Source organism: Petaurus breviceps, unplaced genomic scaffold, assembly GCF_028583685.1.
Source record: "Petaurus breviceps papuanus isolate PSGF00001 unplaced genomic scaffold, PetGlider_PUasm1.0 78, whole genome shotgun sequence".
In the NCBI taxonomy this organism is placed as follows: Eukaryota; Metazoa; Chordata; class Mammalia; order Diprotodontia; family Petauridae; genus Petaurus; species Petaurus breviceps.
This window is the reverse complement of record NW_027186502.1, coordinates 4,862,576-4,883,206: the sequence shown is the minus strand read 5'-3', so window position 1 is coordinate 4,883,206 and position 20,631 is coordinate 4,862,576. Positions and strand designations below refer to the sequence as shown.

At 35.8% G+C, this 20,631-nt stretch overlaps 2 protein-coding genes across 2 annotated transcripts in view; one reads left to right on the top strand and one right to left on the bottom strand.

Annotated features, from left to right (window-relative positions):
- SLC15A5 (solute carrier family 15 member 5) overlaps window positions 1-20,179 on the top strand; it is a 145,468-nt gene extending 125,289 nt beyond the window's left edge. The window contains 2 exon segments of the mRNA XM_069106060.1: window positions 12,722-12,830; window positions 20,032-20,179. Coding sequence (XP_068962161.1) covers window positions 12,722-12,830; window positions 20,032-20,179 — 257 coding nt within the window.
- The window catches only part of MGST1 (microsomal glutathione S-transferase 1), a 359,649-nt gene that overhangs the window by 284,236 nt on the left and 54,782 nt on the right, over window positions 1-20,631 (bottom strand). The window lies entirely within an intron of this gene.

Sequence of the window (20,631 nt, the reverse complement as noted above, 5' to 3'; positions counted from 1 at the left end):
GATAGATAGATAGATAGATAGATAGATAGATAGATAGATAGATAGATAGATAGATAGATAGATAGATAGATAGATAGATAGACAGATGATAGATAGATACATAGATGATGGATAGATACATAGATGACAAGAAAAATTACAATTTTTGGAAAAGCTATAGAAAGACAAATACACTAATGCCTGTTGTTAGAGCTTTGAATGGTCCCAATCAGTCTGAAAAGTAATTTTAGAATACCACTACGAGGCTTATGCATCAAAGAGTTTAAAGAAAAAGAGCATGGACCTATATCTTTAAGTATATTTAGAAGAGACTTTTTTGTTGCATCAAAGAATTGGAAACAAAGGGGTACATATCAATTGGGAAATGCCTGATCAAATTATGGCATGTGGATGTAAAGGAATGTCCACAAGGAATAATGAAAGGGATTCGGAGAACTGAAAAAGACTTTTTAGAATTAATAAAGAGTAAAGTGAGTAGAACCAGGAGAACAATTTACATGACTGCAATGTTTTAAAGAAAAATAACTCAAAGATCTAAGATCTATATTCTACATAATGAACAATTATGACTACAAAGACTGATGATAAATCATGCTCTTTCCCTCCATTAAGAGAAATGATGGACTAGAGGTATGGAATGAGACATACTTTTTCAGACACACTCAATGGATACATTTATTTTTGTGGAACTATACTTATTTGATACAGTGGAAAGCTTTGTTTTTTTAAAGGTGAGAGAATTAGGCAGCATGTGGGAAGATAGTGACAGTGACAAAAATGGACATGTATAGAAACTATACAAAATAGATAGACTCTATCATTCTGGAAAGCAATTTGGAACTCTACTCCCAAAAGTTACTATGTTGTAGAATACTTCTACCAGGCTTTTACTCAAAGAGATCAAAGAAAAAGGTAAAGGATCTATATGAACAAATATATTTATAGCAACACTTTTCGTTGCTATAGGAACTGGATTTGTGATTTCATTAATATAAGGAACTCCCAGATGAGAAAATTCGCTCTACCTATGTAGGTCAAAGACTTTTCCATAATTTAAATGGTTCTCTAGAGCAGTTGTCAAATTTGGGGACTTAGGACCCCTTTACTATCTTAAAAATGATTGAGGACCATAAAACACATGTTCATGTAGGTTATACCTAGTAATATTTACCATATTCAAAATAAAAAAGTCATTAAATATTTACCTTATTTTAAAATAAGAGATCTATTTCATATTAATATAAGTAACATGTTTTATGAAAAATAAATATATTTTCTAAACAAAAAGAGTGAGAAGAGTAGCCTTGTTTTACATATTTTTTCCAATCTCTTTAATGTCTGATTTAATAGAAGACAGTTGGATTCTCTTATCTGTTTCTATATTCAATCTATTGCACTGCATTGTTTGGGTTGAAATATATAAAGAAAATCTAGTCTCGTGCAAATATGTAGTTGGAAAAAGAAGAAGTAATAACTTAGAAAGGGGAGCACCTCAGCCTTGCATACATAACATCTAAGCTTCCCCTTCCAAAAAACTCCCTTTTCCCACCCTGACCTTGCCCAGAAGAAAATCTGGACTTTTTTTTTTTTAGCTTTTTGGAGGGGGAAGATAGGACGATTGGGGTTAAGTGACTTGTCCCAGGTCACACGGCTAGTTTTTTTGTTTTTATGTTAAGTGTCTGAGGCAGGATTTGAACTCAGGTCCTCCTGATCCCAGGGCTGGTGCTTTCTTTATTCATTGTGCCACCTAGCCACCCCAAAAAATCTAGACTAAAATCAATGACGTATCCACGCCTCCAGAGAAGCAACAGCTAATACAATGTCTGCATCTGCAAATAGGCTGACTAAAATGAACAAAGATAAATTCAAGGTTATACGAGAGAGTCCAGAAGAAAATCATACCTTCCCAAAGGGGGGCATCTTGAGGTCTCCAAATAAAAGATTTCTAGGAGTTATGAATTATCCCTTTGCCACTTGTGCTCTCTAAGCTTGAGTCTACTTTCCCCTGGATTCTGAGAGAGTAGGTCATGGATTTTTGAGGGATATTTTGTATCAGCTGTTCTTTCTCTGCCACCTCAGTAAAATATCCCTTTCTGGAAGCAAAGTGTGGCTGACTTAATGATATTAACTGCTAATCATTGGAAGAACACATTGGCATATATATATATATACATATATATATATATATAATGTATGCATGTATGTATTTAGCATTAGGAAAACAACATCCTACCCCTAAGGAATATCCTTAGATGCTGAAAGGAAATATACCAGACATACTCTGACCAGTTGGAGCTGGAAGAATAATACTAGAAAAGGTGCTATTTTTTTAAAGGAAGAAAAAAAATGTCAATGAATCATAAAATAAATAAACAGAAGAGAACAGAAGGAAGTTCAGAAGGTTAACACAAACAAGCTGGTTTGAACTACCATATTAAATTTTAAGTACACACACACACACACACACACACACACACACACCAAGCTGTGTACGGTGGAAAAAGAAAGCCAAAATGTATGTAACAGAAGTTCAAAATTTTCACTTACAATTCCACTTTTCATTTTTTTTGTATATTGAAATGTTCAAATTTGTTGTTTTTTCAGTTCATAATATAAAAGAATTTTTTAATTAACTATATAATTCCTAAGGCACCTTTAAGCTCCAAATTTTGTGGCTCCAGAGTTAAGCCTAGACCATGATTGACATTGAGCTGGAGTAGAATCATATATCTTCATTTGGAAGGCTCCTTCAGCTAATACAACCTCCTCATTTTACAGATGAGGAAACTGGAGTCTGGAAAGGTTAAGTGACCTTAGTTGTCACCAAGATCACATAGGTGGTAAGTACCAAAGAAAGGTTACCAAGTCCTCTGACTCCAAAACCACTGTTCTTTCCACAGCCCCAGCAGCAGGAAGGAAGTAGAGGTAATCTACTACTACTCCCACAGCCCCATGATCTGGAAGATCTGCATCTGAGTCCTACTTCTTCTACCACTTCATGTCAGCTCACCTCACTGAGCCTCAGTATAAATGGGGGGAAAATCCCCTATGAGCCTTGTACTAGCAACTAAGGCAAAAAGGACAAAAATGAAGCTGTTTTTGCCCTCAAGGAGTTTATATTCTAAAGGGAGAAATAACATATACACATATAGGTAAATATAGAACGTTTATGAATTATGAAGTCATTCATAATATAGATGGCCTTATAACTTCTCCATATATTTATCTTGGGAGTTTATTCATTGCCCTATACACTTTTAGTTTGGGGAACTCAAGTAGATCCTGACCTGACAAATATGCTTATGGAGTTTGTAATCCAATAAGATATTACTATGCTTACATACATTTATTAATTATAATATTTGATAATCTGCCTTAAACTCTATTTTGTTGTTGTTGAATTATGTCCAACTCTCTGTGACCCCATTTGGGGTTTTCCTGGCAAAGATACTGGAGTAGTTTGCCATTTCCTTCTCCATCTCCTTTTACAGCTGGGGAAACCACGGCAAACAAGGTTAAGTGACTTGTCAAGAGTCACAAAGCTAGTGTCTGAAGCCAGATTAAAACTCAGGTCCTCCTGACTCTAGGCCCAGAACTCTATCCACTGCATCAGCAAACTGCCTTTTCTTAAATTCTATATTGTACTTAAATTCTGATAAAACAAATAGTGAACTGGATTTGGAGTCAAAAGATCTGGGTTCAAATCTTGGCTCTCCCAATCACTATCTTTGACAAGTCATTTAATCACATTTGTAAAATTATGGGGTTGGATTAGATACTTTCCAAGGTCACTCCCACCTCTAAAATCCTCTGATCCAATTGCAGTCTTAAAAAGTCATTGCCTATGTCTTCTATGGATTGGTGCTCCTTATTTTCAATCAATCATTCTCTGGAAATGTTAGCTGAAAAACTGCATGAGTGTGAATTGTAACAGTAAAAGCTTATAAGCTACTAAAATAAAGTTATAGCACATAAGCTGTCAACTGACAATGTTAAATGGTATATTTTATAGCTCATTCTGGTATAATGCTAAATCGTAGGCAAATAACCCATTAGATTGAGCTGAGGCAGATCTGACTTAGCAAATTCATGCTAAGCACTGGTGAAGATAAAGGTTTTTTTTTTGGTTGTACAAAATAATAGTGACAGAGGGAGTATGTTACATTTTGCTCTTTCTAGGGAATTGTATAGTGCATGTGCACATATTGTCTGCCTTCTAATACAACTTCATAGAAACTGCAGGAAGTCAAGTTTCTAGCTTTAGAGAGACTCATCAAGTGACTTTGATAGGAATTTGAGGTCATGGGTTTTATTGCTGGCTCCTTTCCTCTATTTTCCCACAACCCTGAAGTTCTGGGTATCTTTACTGGTCATAAATGCCATGCTTATTAAACTTGAAGATAATGCCAATTTGGGCAGGGATGGTTAACACACTAGATGATAGCATTGGAAATCAGAAAACTCTTGACAGCCTAAAACACTGTATAGAACCAAGAGAATGGAATTTTAAAGAGATAAATGTAAGATTTTATTCTTGGTTGGTACTATGTAATGAGGAGGAAATAATCTAATTAACTGTGAAACCAGAAAAACTGATGACTCAGGAATTACTGAACTAGAACTGAGTGTGCATAAAAAAGGAATGACCCTGCCCTCATGTAGGAAATCCCCAAAGCTCAGGTCAAGTACTAATCTCTAACCTAATAGCAAATTTCACTGAAGGCCCCAATCATTCCCATACAGGCAACAAGTTTCTCCTTATTGGTGAGAAATAATACCAAGACAGCACCTTTCAAAAGATGAAATTATCATCAAGACATTCCCAGAAATCATTATCTATTCTACTTTTAAGAAAGGGAAGATGTCAGGATAATTAGAGCACCCTGTCACATCATCATAATAACATCTCACACTTAATGGAAAGTGCTTTATGGTTTGCCGTGCACTTTACATATAGAATCTCATTTGGTCCTCAGAACAATCTTGTCAAGTAGACACTATTATGATTTACATTTTACAGATGAGATAACTAATACTCAGGGGCAGTCACACAGCTAGCATGTATGTGAATCCAGATTTGAACTCATGTCTATTCTGACTCTAAGTTTATCACTGACTTCACTATGCTACAGTTCTAGATTTGGGTGTTGTTTCTGGAACTGCCAGTCTATCTTCTTTCTATTCAAGCTGTTTTAGTATATTCTTGATGAAAATGGCTTTTGTTTTGGATTAATGTTCATTTATATAACCTCCACCGTGTCTTATCTACCTTGGTTCTTAGATTTCCACACATAAGTACTATGTAATCCCTTAATAGATAATGCTACTCTGTCCACCTTTCTAATCTATCCCATTCTTTTTGAATAATACATACCTATCCAGAGTCATATAGCAATCTTGGGTGACATTCCACCAAGTCTCAGTGATGATCATATGGTCAAATTTTCTTCTTTGTCTTAAGACTTCAGGTCCTATGCTGCCCATAATTCTTCCATTTTTGTATAGTTATTTGAGGCTATGAGCTTTATAGCTGAGTCCTTTCCTAAATTCTGTATGCCTTAAAGTTCTGGATATTTTAACAGTCATAACTGGCATCCTTATTAAGCTTGACAGTAACACCAATGTTGGCAGAAATGGCTAACACACTACATGATAGCACTGGAAATCGAAAACCCTTGACAGCCTAAAACACTGGATTGAATCTAATAAAATTGACTTTTAAATAGATAAATGTAAAATTTTATTCTTGGTTTGAACAATCAGTTTCACAAGGAAAGCATAAGTGGACATGCTAGACAGCAATCTGAAAAGGATCTGAGGAGGTTTAGTGAACTGTGAACTCAATATGAGTCAACAGTGTGATGTTGCACCTAAGAAAGCTATTGCAATCAGACCAAATTAGAAAAAGCATATTGTTCAAGGCCAGAAAACTAGGTGGTTGACTCACTACACTCAATCTTGGTCAAATCATTTCTGGTATATAGATTTAAGTTCTAGGAGCCATATTTTAGGAAGAACTTTGAAAAGCTGAAGAATGATTAGCGGTGAACAAATAAGATGAAGGAGACCAGCTTGAGCTCAATCCATATGAAGATCAATTGACAGAATTGGGGATATTCAGTTATACCCTTTAATAAATATTTATTGTGCATAGATAAGAATTTTGATATGACATACAGTGGGAAGATCACTACAAACTTTTCACTGTTCTCTATACTTTCTGGAAGCAAAAGCCTTCGTCATTGGTTGGTTTTCCAGTACGTCATGAAGTAAAATGATACTCTTCCTCACCCCCCCCCAAATTCTCCCCATTCAAACAGACTATGCTAAAGTCAAATACTTACATTTTGTTTACAATTGAAATAGAAAATTCCCACATTGATCTATACAAAATTGTAAAGAAGGCACTGAGCTAACCTTACCTGATCTGCTAGATGGTGCAGTGGATAAAATGTTAGACTTGGAATCACGAAGACCTGAGTTCAAATCTAAACTGACACTAACTGTATAATCCTGGACATGTCATCTAACTTGTCTGTGCCTCAGTTTTCTCATCTGAAAATGGAGAGAATAATAGCATTTATCCCTCCATGTCAGGATAAAATGAAATAATATTTGTAAAGGTCTTTGCAAAGCTTCAAGTACCATATAAATATTAGCTACTATTGTTGTTATAGGTAGTTTCCTCATCCAAAAGTTCCCTTTATTAAAGAAATCACATCTATTCCCTCTAACTTAAATAAAATAATACAATGAAATGACAAAAAGTTGGGGTGGCTAGGTGGTATAGTGAATAGAGCACTGGCCCTGGAGTCAGGAGGACCTGAGTTCAAATCCAGCCTCGGACACTTAACATAAAAAACTGGCCATGTGACCTTGGGCAAGTCATTTAATCCCAATTGCCCTACCTTCCCCCCTCCAAAAAAGCAAAAAAAAAAAAAAGAAATTACAAAAGTTATTAACATTTCTCTTCATCTGATACGTGGTTTTATTTATCATTGCAATAATATGATGGATTCAAATTTATTTCCATGGTTGAATACCAATAATAGTTATTTCAAAATAAAATGACAGGGGTGGCTAGGTGGCACAGTGAATAGAGCACTGGCCCTGGAGTCAGGAGGACCTGAGTTCAAATGTGACCTCAAATACTTAACACTTACTAGTCATGTGAACTTGGGCAAGTCACTTAACCCCAATTTGCCCTGCTTTCCCCCTCCAAAAAGCAAAACTAAAATAAAACAAAATCACAGAATATACAGTTCAAAATTAGAATTAGCATCTATAGTCATAGCTGGCTTCTTCATCTATTTACTGCTTGTCAACTGTTTGTTTAACAGACAATATGATTAATACACCTTTTAAGAAAAAGTTAGAGTAAGAAGCATGGTAAAACTGGGAAAGTAGGTAGAAAATAAAATTTTATAGTTTATTTACTGACAATCTATATCATGTATGTCAAAGATATTTCATGGATTCTAACACTTTACACATAGTAGGAGCTTAATAAAAAAAATTTGTTGAATTGAAATTTGTTGGTTTCTATTGATATCTACTCTCACACAACTCCCCTCATTTATCTTGAGAATTACTGTCAGCTGCTCTTGGCAAAAGGAGATATACTTTTTCCAAAACTTTGCTTTGATATCCCACATTACTTCTTCAACAATCTAGCACAACATGAAAAAAAATCAGTCAGAACCTTATCTCATAAAACTTTTCAAATGCCATAAACTTCTGTTCTATTTATAGATCAGAATGCTCTAGAAATGTTCTACCCATTAAGAAAAGCAATTGGTTTTTTTCTCTCTGAAGCATATGGAACATTGTCCTTTTGGGAACAATAATTTAGAATAGAGGTTATGAAAAATTTTGTGTCATGAACCCTTTTAGTTGTATGATGAAGCTTATGGACCACTTTTGACAATAATGTTTTTTTAATTCATATAATAAAATATATAGGCTTATAAGGAAAAATCATATTGTAACCATATATATATATATATATGTATGTGTGTGTGTGCATAAAAGGAAGGGCAGCTATGTTACTCAGTGGAGAGAGTATTAGGCCTAGAATTAGTAAGACTCATCTTCATGATTTTAAATCTGGTCTCAGACTCTTACTTGCTGTGTGACGTTAGGCAAATCACTTAACCCTGTTTGCCTCAGTTTCCTCATCTGTAAAATGAGCTGGAGAAGGAAATGGCAAATCACTCCAGTATCTCTGCCAAGAAAACCCCAAATAGGGTCACAAAGGGTTGGACACAACTGAAAAATGACTGAACAACATATTGTGTGAATACATATGTATGCGTGTGTCTATGTATGTATATGTATATATTCCCCCACAGGAAGCCTTTACTGATCCCCTTTAATGCCAGCATCTTCCCTCTATTGATTATTTCCAATTTGTCCTTTATCCTATTTTTACATGACTGTTTTCATATCATCTCCCATTAGACTATACAATAATCACTTGGTGTTCAACCTTGTGTTAATAAATCTCTCAAATTTAATTAAAGTGGGCCTCAGATTAGGTGATTTTTCTCCGATTAGGTGACTTTGGTTATACTAGAGTTTGTCCTCCAAGTCCCAACTAAAATTCCATCAGACTTCCTTGCTTTAGACAATGTTGTATATCCTATTGGTAATGATGCTTCAGTATAATTTAATATTTTAGCACTTCACAGGTTCATTATTTCAACCATGTGGGTAATTCTACTACCAAGGAAGAGCACAACATGTCTGTGCCTCAGTAGCTGGCTTTCATGAGTTGTTGTGGCCAGGTAATAAGAACAATAATCACTTGGTGTCCAACCCTTTGTTTATAAGTCTCTAGAAACATAAGTAAGTTGGTTCTCAGATTAGGTGACTTGGGTCATAAGAGCTTATCCTGTGTCCCAGATAAAATCCCATCAGTCTTCCCCCATAGGAAGCCTTTCCTGAATGCTGGAATCTTGGCTTTATTAATTATCTCCAATATATTCTGTATATGTCCTTGTTTGTACATAATTGTTTTCATGTTGTCTTCCCCATTAGACTGTGACATCCTTGGGAATAGGAACTATCTTTTGCCTTTGTATCTTCAGTGCTTAATACAGCACCTTACGCATAGTAGGTGCTTAATAAATTTTATTGATTGACTGACTTGTGCTCCATTGAAATAACCTTCAGAAACTTAAGTTTTCAGGCCATAATCATATATAACTTAATGACATGTTATGCATATAATCTATGCTTCAGTACTTCTAGGATTGATAATTCTTTTGATGTGGGTGCTCCATCTACTAACCCAGAAAGCAACCCCATTATCATTTAGTATATTGTCTTTGAGACTTGCTGAGGTTGAAAAATCCTTCCTCTTGTTGCCAACCTAGCTCTTTCCAAGCTTAGTTAGACTGGTTCAAAGAAAATTAAAATACAGATAGATAGAAAGATGATAGATAGATAGATAGATAGATAGATAGATAGATAGATAGATAGATAGATAGATAGATAGATAGATAGATAGAGACAGACAGACAGACAGACAGATAAAACATTTATTATTCATTTACTATGTTTACAAGCACTGGGCTAAGAGCTGGGGACACAAATATAAGACAGTAAAACAGTTCTTGACATCAAGGGGCTTATATTCTAATGGAAGAGACAAGTCAGTGAGGAAGTATTAAGTGTTTACTATATAGGAGGCACTATGCTAAGCTATGATGATTAAAAGAAGAGCAAAAATCTTTTCCCTGTCCTTAAGGAACTCGCATTCTAATGCCATCTATTTCCTCATATAAATAACTAAGCACACACATGCTATGTACAGTCTGAATAGGAGGTTATTTCAAAGGGAGGGAATTAGCAGTAGGGGGAACCAGGAAAGGCATTTAAGAACCAAACAGGAGATTGTCTGCTTTATCCTGGAGGAAACAGGGAGTCGCTGGAGTTTATTGAGTAGGAGAATGATATAATCACACCTACCTGTGCTTTATAAAGATCACTTTGAATTGGAAATTGAGGGGATGCCCATCCATTGGGGAATGGCTGAATAAGTTGTGGTATATGAATGTAATGGATAGTATTATGCTATAAGAAATGATGAGCAGGCAGATTTCAGAAAAATAAATCCTGGAAAGATTTAGGTGAACTAATGCTAAGTAAAGTGAACAGAACCAGTAGGGCATTGTGCACATTAACAGCAACATTGTACAATGATCAACTTTGACAGACTTGGCTCTTCTCAGCAATACAATGATCTAAGACAATTCCAAAAGACTCTTATTGGAAAATACTATCCACATGCAGAGAAAGAACTATGAAGTCTGAATGCAGATTGAAGCGTACTGTTTTCACATTTTTGTCATTTCTTTTGGTTTTTCCCTTTTGTTCTGATTCTTCTTTCACAACACAACTAATATGGAAACATGTTTGATATTATTGTCCATGTATAACCTATATCAGATTACTCACCATCTTGGGGAGGGGAGAAGGGAGGGAGAAAAACGTTTGGAACTCAAAATCTTATAAAAGTGAATGTTGAAAACTTTGTTTACAAGTAATTGTAAAAAATAAAATGCTATTTTAAAATAGAATTATAAAAGGAAAAAGAAGAGTAGAAGATCAGCTAAAGCGGTGACAGATGAAACAGGACAACCGATCAGAAAGCTATTGCAGGAGTCCAGAGGTAATGAGAGCATCCACCAGGGGGCGTACACAAAAGACGTGAAGGTAGAAATGATAGAAAATGTCAACAAATAGGATATGTGAGCTGAGTGTAAGTAGAGGGAGAATCCTAGGTTGTAACACTGAGAGAAAAGTGGTGCCTTCGATATAAACAAGGAAATTGGGGAGAAATGAGGAGTTAGCAGAAAATGAGTTCTTTTTTGGATGTCTTGAGTTTAAGATATCTATAGGACATCTAGTTTGAGAAATATACAGTAACCAGCTAGTGATATAAGACGGGAGGTCAGGAGAGAATTTAGGACTGAACAAATCTGTGAATCATTTGCATAAAGATAATAATTGAAGCCATGGGACCATCAAGGATCACAAGCCTGCAACACCCCACCTGACTCAAGGCAATTAAATTAGTCAACTAGGAGATTTTTGGTATCATTGGAAGGAGTATTTTCAGTTGGATGATGAATTTGTAAACCAGACTGCAGAAGGTTCAGAAGGGAGTTGAGAGGAGAGGAAATAAAGGCACAAATTGTAGATAGTTTTCTCAAGAAATTTAGTCGTAAGAAGTAGATAGAGGAAGAGGTCATAGGAAATGAGTAATTTTAAAAAGTATGAAATTAGGTTGTTGAAGGGAGTAACAATGTGATTAAGCCTAGTACAAAATTCATTGATTTGACTCATGCTTCCTATACTTTGATGTAGAATTAACATCAAATTCATTTAATCCATTAAAACAAAATGGCAATATCTTGACATTATTCTCAATTCCTTACTCTTGTTCTTCCCATGTTTCCAGTCAAAAAATCTTGCAATTTTTACCTCCACAGCATCTCTTGCATCTTACTTTGTCTCTCTACTCATACAGCTATCGCCTTAGTTCAGGCTCTTATCACCTCTCACCTAGACTCTTGGAAAGTCAGCACATCCTTCACACTTCTCCCAAAATAATTTTCTCTAAGTGCAGATCTGACTATGTCACTCTCCTAGTCAATAAACTCCAGTAGCTTCCTATGGCCTCTAGAATCAAATTTAAACTCCTCTGTTTAGCTTTCAAAGCCTTTCACAAGCTAGTCCTATCCTATCTTTCCAGCTTCATTTTACATCACTCTCTCTCCAGGACTGTGGGGTCCAACTATTTCCTTTGTTTTCCATGTCTGATGCTCTTTCTCTCTTCTCCACTCTGAAAACAGACTTCTGTGTTTCCTTTAAGGCTCAGCTAAAATTTCATATTTTGCTAGAAACCTTTACCAACTACTCCTAATTCTGGTGTCTTCCTTTTCTTAATTATTTTCTATTTACCCTATATGTGTATGAACGAGCAGAGGATAGACTTCCAGGCCTGGAGTCAGGAAGACCTGAATTCAAATCCAGCCTTAGATACTTCCTAGCTGCATCAGCCTGGGCAAGACACTTACTTACCCCTGTTTGCCTCAGTTTCCTCATCTGTATAATGGATAAAGAAATGACATACCATGCCAAGTATCTTTGCCAAGAGAACCCCAAATTGTGTCACTGAAAGTTGGACAGGATTGAAAAAACAATTAACAACAACCTTGTATATATTTGCATCATGTTTCCCCCATTAGATTGTAAGCTCTTTGAAGACAAGGACTGTTTTTTTTGCCTCTTTGTATACTTAAGATTCAACATAATGCCTGGCACATACTAGGTGCTTAATATATAATTGTTCACTAATTGTTACCTCTATTTTACAAGTAAGGCAATTGAGAAAAAGAAGTTGAAGTGCCCATGTTCACATAGATAACAATGAAATCTGAATGAATTTTAAAATGTCTTGATTCTTAGACCATGGCACCTGAGATCAAATTAGTCTGACCTTCAAAGATGACATAACATGTTCTGAATGTCCTGTCTGGCCTGTGTTATTGCCTCTTATAGAATAAAATTAATTAGCAACAATGGTGCTTTGGCAGAGTTTTGTTGCCATTATTGAACCAAACCAAATTCTATGCACTGTGTAATGATCAGTCATAGTAACTTCTTTGGATAACACTTGGAATTGAATAACAATTACATTTGTTCCACGCAGGCAATTGGTTTCCAAATGCATTAAACAAAGGCAATTTAGAAAACACCTTCTTCTTTTTGGCATCATTAATGTTGTTGAACATCCTAGGATTCTGGAGCATTTCACATAGGTAAGTACCTAATTAAATACTAGACAGTGGTGGTAGAAACAATTTCTTATTCAATGAAATACTGGTCCTGGAATAATCACTAAACCAACAAGAATTCTGAGTATCATAGCTAGAAAAATGGACATATTGGCATAATACGATATAGATTATTCAGATTTGAACTGAATTGAAATTTAGACTTTTAGTTTTGCAATGATTTTTTCAATAAAATACTGTTTTCCTCAATTCTAAAGATTTTCTTAGAAAGCAAATGTTTCTACATTAAATATTGATATTTTAAAAAGAAAAGTATCACCATGTGGATTATAAGAATTATAGTAATTGCCATTAAAAGTAAATATCATTAAATAAGTAGCCAGGAATCCAATATGGCTTAGGCACTTATATATAAGTGTTTAAAGCAGCAGGGTCCACTTCAAGGTCAGCAGAAGCCTAAGTAGGATCACTTATGTAACAACTTGAGATTGTTGTACTGTCTCTTTTCTCCTGTTTATCCATGCTTCCATTCTCAATCCCATCAATCTAACCCACTAATTTAGTGATATCCCCCTACTTATACACAGCTAATCAATCTTTATTTCCACCACTTGCTCTCAGTGCTACCACCCACCTAAGAACTATCAGTCACATCTCAAAATCACTCTCTATCATTCACCCAGTTCTTTCCTTCTTGCCATCTCTCATCCACCCCAAATAACCACTATTTTTTCTTTCAATTTTGACTCTGTTTTTCTTCTTCTTCCCACTACTTTTCCCTGCCAAAACAATAGGATTTGAGTTTCTAGATAGTCAGGTATCACAGAATCAGTGAATTTCAGCATTAGAAGAAATTTCAGGCCATTTAATATATCCTATAACTAAAAAGAATCATCTCTATAGTAGCCCCAACAAGTGACCATCCAGTCTTTGAAACTAGACAGTTTCAAATGAATAAGAAGACACTGCCTCTTCAAGCAGCCCATTCCAGATTTGGATACCTTCGGCTGTTTGGAAATCTTTTTTTTTATATTATGAATAAATCTTTGTTTGCAATTTCTACCTGCTGTTCCTAATTCTGCCAGTTAGGGAAAACAGCAAAATTTCCATCCTTGAGATGGCAACTCTTCAAATATGTGATGATAATCATCACATCACCTTCCTCTTCTCCAGGCTGAACATCCCTAATTCCTTTAACCAATGATTAAATGGCATGATCTCTAAGTGTTGCATCATCCTAGTTGCCTTTCTTTAAATCCATTCTACTTTATCAGTGTAATCCCTAAAATGTGGTTCCCAGAACTGCACAAAATACTCCGGAGGTAACTAAATACAGACAGAGTAAAACATTTTATCACTTCTTTATTCTAATACATTATTGTTCACCTTAATATAACCTACAATGTATTTGCCTGTTTTGGGATGCTATAAAAAACTGTTTATTCATATTGAGTTTTTTCAGTGCACCAAAACCCCCAGATCTCTTTTTCAAACCAACTTCTATGTATCTAAGACACTCTCATTTTTACTTGCAAAGCTATTTTTCTTGCCACAAGAGTAAGACTTAATCTTTATCTCTGTTAAATTTCATTTACTTAGATCAAGTCCAATATTGTAGCCTTTCAAGTTCTTGAAACTTGACTCTCATCTTATGCATGAACTCTTCCTAGGAACCAGCTATGCATCATTTATAAATTTGGAAAACTTCCATTCCATACTTTTCTCTAAATTGTTGACATACTTGTTAAGTAAGTCAAAGAAAGCACAGGTCCCTAAGCAGAGTTGGGGTTGCAATACTCCATGAAGATCCTGCTTCCAAAATAACCTCAAATCGTTATGTCTCTAGGCCTTATAATTTGGCCAGTTTTGAACCCATCTAATTATAATACTGTGTAGTGTACATATTTCCTTTCTGACAAGAAAATCCTGAAACATTTTATTACATGCTTTGGTAAAATATAAATAAATTATATCTAAAATATCCTCATGGTCTACAATTCCGTCAGAAAAAAAGGGAATAGAAGATAGTGTGGAATGACCTATGTACACTTGGCTCTTTATGAACACCTATTACAAGATATTCACTAAACATTTATCTCTCTTTCTCTCTGTCTCTGTCTCTCTCTGTGTCTCTGTCTCTCTGTCTCTGTCTGTCTCTCTCTCTCTCTGTCTCTCTCTGTCTCTGTCTCTCTGTCTCTGTCTCTCTCTGTCTCTCTCTCTCTCTGTCTCTGTCTCTCTGTCTCTGTCTCTCTGTCTCTCTCTCTGTCTCTCTGTCTCTCTGTCTCTCTCTCTCTCTCTGTCTCTCTCTCTCTCTCTCTCTCTCTCTCTCCAAACAAGGCAGTTTATTAATGAAGCTGGTGTGGTTTGTTTTCTTGTTGGCAGCTGCCACCTGTCTGGCAATTCTATCCACTTTTCTCTGTCCATGAGGTGTCACCTTACAGTCCCCATCTTGGTCCTTCTCCACCATCATGACACCTTCTAGGGCTTACAGGATCCTTCAGGCTATGCTCTTGGAGACTCTGCTGAAGTAACTGGGCATGATCCCATCGCCCTGGTACTCACCATAGATCTTGGTCATGGATCCCATCCGAGGTACCTGCACTACCTTGGAGGTACAAGTGATGGGCCGTGGAGGCAGCTTGGGTGTACAACCAGTTCTCATCACAGGGCACCAGCTACTTATTTTCAGCCAATTTGACCATGTCCATACTTTCAGGGACTTTCAGCTTTCCTGACATTTCCAGGAAGGCAGCCAGGGTCCGCACAAACTCCTGCTGGTTCATGACCTTCACTGTGACTCTGGGCATCATGCTCCAAAAGGCCAGCCAAGGGAAGCTAAACATCTCTTTAATAATATATTCTAGGGTTTGTTTGTCTGTCTCCCCACAACCTCAGTAATCAAATTAAACTCTCTTACTTATAGATTCCATCTTTAATTCCCTTTCCTTTTTTTGAAAATCAGGACATTGGCTTGTACTCAGTGCTTCAATACCTCTTCCATTCTCCATGCTTTTTACAGAGATCACTGACAGTGGCTCAGCAATTACTTTCCCTGATTTTTTTTTTCAGTATGTTTACCTAGCTTGGGTAACATGAATACATCAAAGGGAATCAAGTGCTTTTTTACCCTCTCCTTATTTATATTGGGTATGAACTTCCTATTTGTCATATTTGTTCTTCTCTTTCTAGTTCAAAATTCATTTTCTTTTTCAGAAAAAAACAGAATTAAAATGAAAATTGAGTCACTCTTACTTCTCTGGGTTTTTAGTTATCATCATGCCATTCTCACCAAGCAGGTGTCCTAACCCAAAGGTTCTCAACTATATCACAATGTGATTATTAATAAATATTTTTAAATGGTATAGTTGATTCCCTTTGAAATACTATGTATTTTATGTCATATATGTAAAATCATTATTCTGAGAATGGATTCATAGGCTTCACCAGACTGCTGAAAATGTCCATGACAGAAAAACCATTAAGAATCCCTACCCTAATACTGCTTTAATTTCTTCTTTTCTCCACTATAGTTTTTAAAGCCCTCATTTCCTTATCAGAGTCAGTTCATTCTGAGTTTTAGTAATCCTGATATGTCTTACATGACCATGCATAAATCCAAGCATGAGCAGCATTCCAGACAACTGCTGCTGTGAACAGCTTCAAGGTTCTAATTACATAGTATAGTGAACTCTCTATGTATTCAGTAACAAACTAAGACAAAACATTGACAAAAACCAAAGTACAGAATTCACAATGTTATAGGATAACAAGTTATCACTAAAGTGGCCACATAGTTTTCACCAAAGTGGTCACATAGTTTTAAACAAAAGATATCACTCAGTAAGTCCTCAACTCAATCATCCTTAAGGAGCAGGCCTCTGTAAGGGACACAAAGTAGAAAGGTCAAAGTTCTCCACCCCAGATCACAGTAAATCATAATCTTCTCAGTCATCATTAAGTATTCAAGAAGAGGTCTTTTATCTTGACTCAAAGCTGGCTCTCAGCTTCCATGGTTCCTCTTCCATAGTCCCAGCTCTTGCCCAAATCTACGCAACTGTCACCTGGATTCAAAGGCAGGCAGCTCTCAGCTCCTTGTCCAGTTCCTCAACCACTTCCTCATCCAGTTCCTGTTCCATATTGAAGTTCACCAGGTCCAGCTCACCTCAAATCCTTCACAGTTCCTATTTCTGGGAACACAAAGCTTAACAGAGCCACGATAACATTCATGAACATTGCTGGCACCATCATCAATTCACTGTACGCATGTGAAATCAGCAGAGACCCACAAACAAGGTCCAAGAAGTCAACACAAATCATTAGCATGGAAATCAACACAGACCCACAAACAAGGTCCAAGAGGTAAAAACAAATAATCAACATAGAAATCAATACAGATACACAAACAAGGTCTGAGAGGTCAAGACAAAACATCAGTAAAGTCCCAGCACCTCCAAAAACCCTCTTCCAGGACCTCTGTAAACAGACAACCAGAAAATCCTCTTTCAGGGCTTCTAGTAAGGTCCCAGAACTTCTGTACAATGTATTACAAACAAAAATCAATACAAACAGAACAGACAAACAGAGTGCCAGGATACCACAAGTTTTCTCTTTCTAAGCTCTGCCACAGGAGTTCTTTTCTCAGTTCTTCTCAGTTCTCTTCAGTTCTCAGTTCTGCTGTCTCCAGCCTGGGCCTCTCCTTATATATTGTTATCAGTTCCTCCCCTTCCTATTGCATCAGCAGCAGGAGTTCACAAGTTCTAGGGTTCATAAGTTGTGGGGTTTAGAAGTTCTTCTTCTCAACAAAGACTTGATGCAATCATGGGCAAGGCTTAAAAGAAACTTGAACTGAAACCAGGAATTAAATAATTTAAAAGCTGAAACACGATGTTAACTAATTCTTTGCTTGTCATTATACCATGTTATCTTTTTTACTTACCCTGTCCAAATACCCACCTGTCTTCCAAGTTGATTGGTGAATTTTCTATGCTTCCACATTACTCACTCTTTTTTTATGTTAATTAATTTTTTAAATTTAGTTTAATTTAGATTAAAATTTTCTCCCCCTCACTTCCTTCCCTACTCCCATCCCAAGATGTCATGCAATCTAATATAGGCTTTACATATACATTCCTATTAAACATATTTTCATATTAGTTAGGTTGTATAGAAGAATTAGAACAAGTGGGAGGAACCATGAGAAAATAGTATGTTTTGCCCTGTATTCAGACTCCATAATTTTTCTCTGGATGTGGATGGCATTTCCCATCATGAGTACTTTGGAATTGTTTTAGGTCCTTGTATTGCTGAGAAGGGATAAATCTATCAAAGTTAGTCACCACAAACTATGTCTGTTACTGTGTACAATGTCTTCCTGGTTCTGCTCAATTCACAGCTTTACTTCATATAAGGTTTTCCAGGTTATTTGGAAAGTCACCTGTTCCATAGCACATTCATATACCACAATTTGTTTAGACATTCCCCAATTGGTGAGAGTCCTCTTAATTTCCAGTTCTTGACCACCACAAAAAAAAGAACTGCTATAAATATTTTTATATATGTGGGTCCTTTCCCATTTTTATGATCTCTTTGGGAGACAGTCCTAGAAGTGGTATTGCTGGGGATATGCACATTTTTATAGCCCCTTGGGCATAGTTTCAAATTTCTTTCCAGAATGGTTGGATCAGTGCACCACTCCAACAACAATGAATTAGTGTTCCAATTTTCCCACATCTTCTCCAATGTTTATCATTTTCCTATTTTGTCATGATAGCCAATCTGATAGTTATGATGTGATACCTCAGAGTTGTTTTGACTTGCATTTCTCTAATCAATAGTGATTTAGAGCATTTTTGCTTATGTCTATAGATAGCATTCATTTCTTCCTCTGAAATTGCTTGTTCATATCCTTCGACCATTTATCATTTGAGGAATGACTTGTATTCTTATAAATTTGACTGAGTTCTTGTAATGATAATGGTCATTTGAAATCTTCCCTGCCCCTTAATAAGTCTAAGGGAATTTCAAAACTTTCCCTGCTTTGAAAATAAACTCTGCCTCCTAATAGACTAAATGTAATCACATGGAGCCTGTGGTAGGAGGAGTTTGCTGAAGAGTGGAGCAGAACCCACAGGAAGCTGGGGGTCAGAGAAGCTAGACACGATTGGGAGGAGAGGATATATCAGAGGGAGACAGATAGGCTTGTGAGTGAATGTTGGTTTGTGGGAAGGCTAAAGGATGCTGTGGCTCTCTGTGTTGTTGTGGTTTATTAACTTCTTTGCTGCTATGATGGCATTGGCTTACTGGTTTGGGGATTTGGCTTTCTAGTGTCTAAATAAATGTTTTGCTTCTATCTTCTATATGGAGAGTCTATTATATTTTGTGATTGAGCACTATGCAGGTATATTTATAGTGACTGCTAGCACTGTAAATGTTGCATTGGTGCTACAGTTCTCTATATATTTTAGAAATGAGGCCTTTATCAGAGACACTTGTAAAAATTCTTTCCCAATTTCCTGGTTACCTCCATTGTTCACTCTTTAGATGAGGTTTTTGGTGTGGTTTTTTTTTAACTTTTTTGAATCACAAACCCCTTCTCAAAAATGTTAAGTGTTTCAAAAAATGTACGTAGAATTACAAAGGAATATAATTATGCTGAGATATAGTTATCAAAATGTAAAAAATTCATAGACCTCCTGAAAGTTATCCATGGACACCAATTTAAGGACCTCTGGTTTAGATAATCCCCCTTTTCTCTTCTCAGCAAAGTTGTTTCTCTTTCTCTTGTTATGCTGTCAGTCCCAAAAGCTTGCATTCCACTTGGGCTAACTTTTTCTGTAAAATTTTAGCATATGATATATAATAATAGATTTAGATCTGGGAGACACTTTTAAAGGCCCTCTAAACATCTCTCCACCTTTATAGCTGAAAAAATATATGATTAAGTAATTTACTCAGTGTCACACTAGTAGTGACAAAGAAAGGATCCTATTTATAATTCTTTTGAACAATTTTAAATCCATTCTCCTCAAATTGAGGGTGCACATTAAGCCAGGTTGATAATTTTTTAAAGGGTTTTATAATGAAAAAGGAAGAAGAAAGTAGCTATGTATACTTGCCACAACAATTATGTTAAATATAGGAAATTAACAGTAGTAGTAGTAATAATAACAGTTTTCTTTTTTCTTCCTTTTCTTCCTCCTTTCTCTCCTCCTGCTCCTTTTTTTAGATACCATAATCTAGATCAATTTCATAACCAGAGAGTCAGAAGACATCATCCTGAAGAAACGCTTCTCCAAAATGACCAGTATTTAAAATATTATGACAGTATCATGTAATTTTCATCTCCTATTGATTCTTATGAGACAACATTGTGAAACTGGATGTGATGTGTCATCATAATGTTTTTGATTTGTAATCTTCAGATTGAGTGTTTTGTCTATCTTAATGTAAGACCCAATATTTTTGAGATTTATGTCATTATCACTTTTTTGTATTTTATTTGTAAAGGCTTATAGAAATTTAGATTTTTATATTTTGTACTGCTTCATATATACATATATATAATGGGTAGGAGATGGAATGGATGAAGGAGAGGATTTGAAAGTGAAAATAAAAATAATTTTTAAAAAGAAATTTAGATTTTACAATTATACCCACACACGCATATATTATTGGATGAATAGCTATTTCAAAGTATTTCAAAATAAAACTATGCCACAAAAGACTTCCTATATTATACATATTATCATGCTACTTTTCAAATTGAAGAATCATAATGTATTCCTGATGCAGAGTGAGAGCATAGCTATTGAAAAATGACATTCAT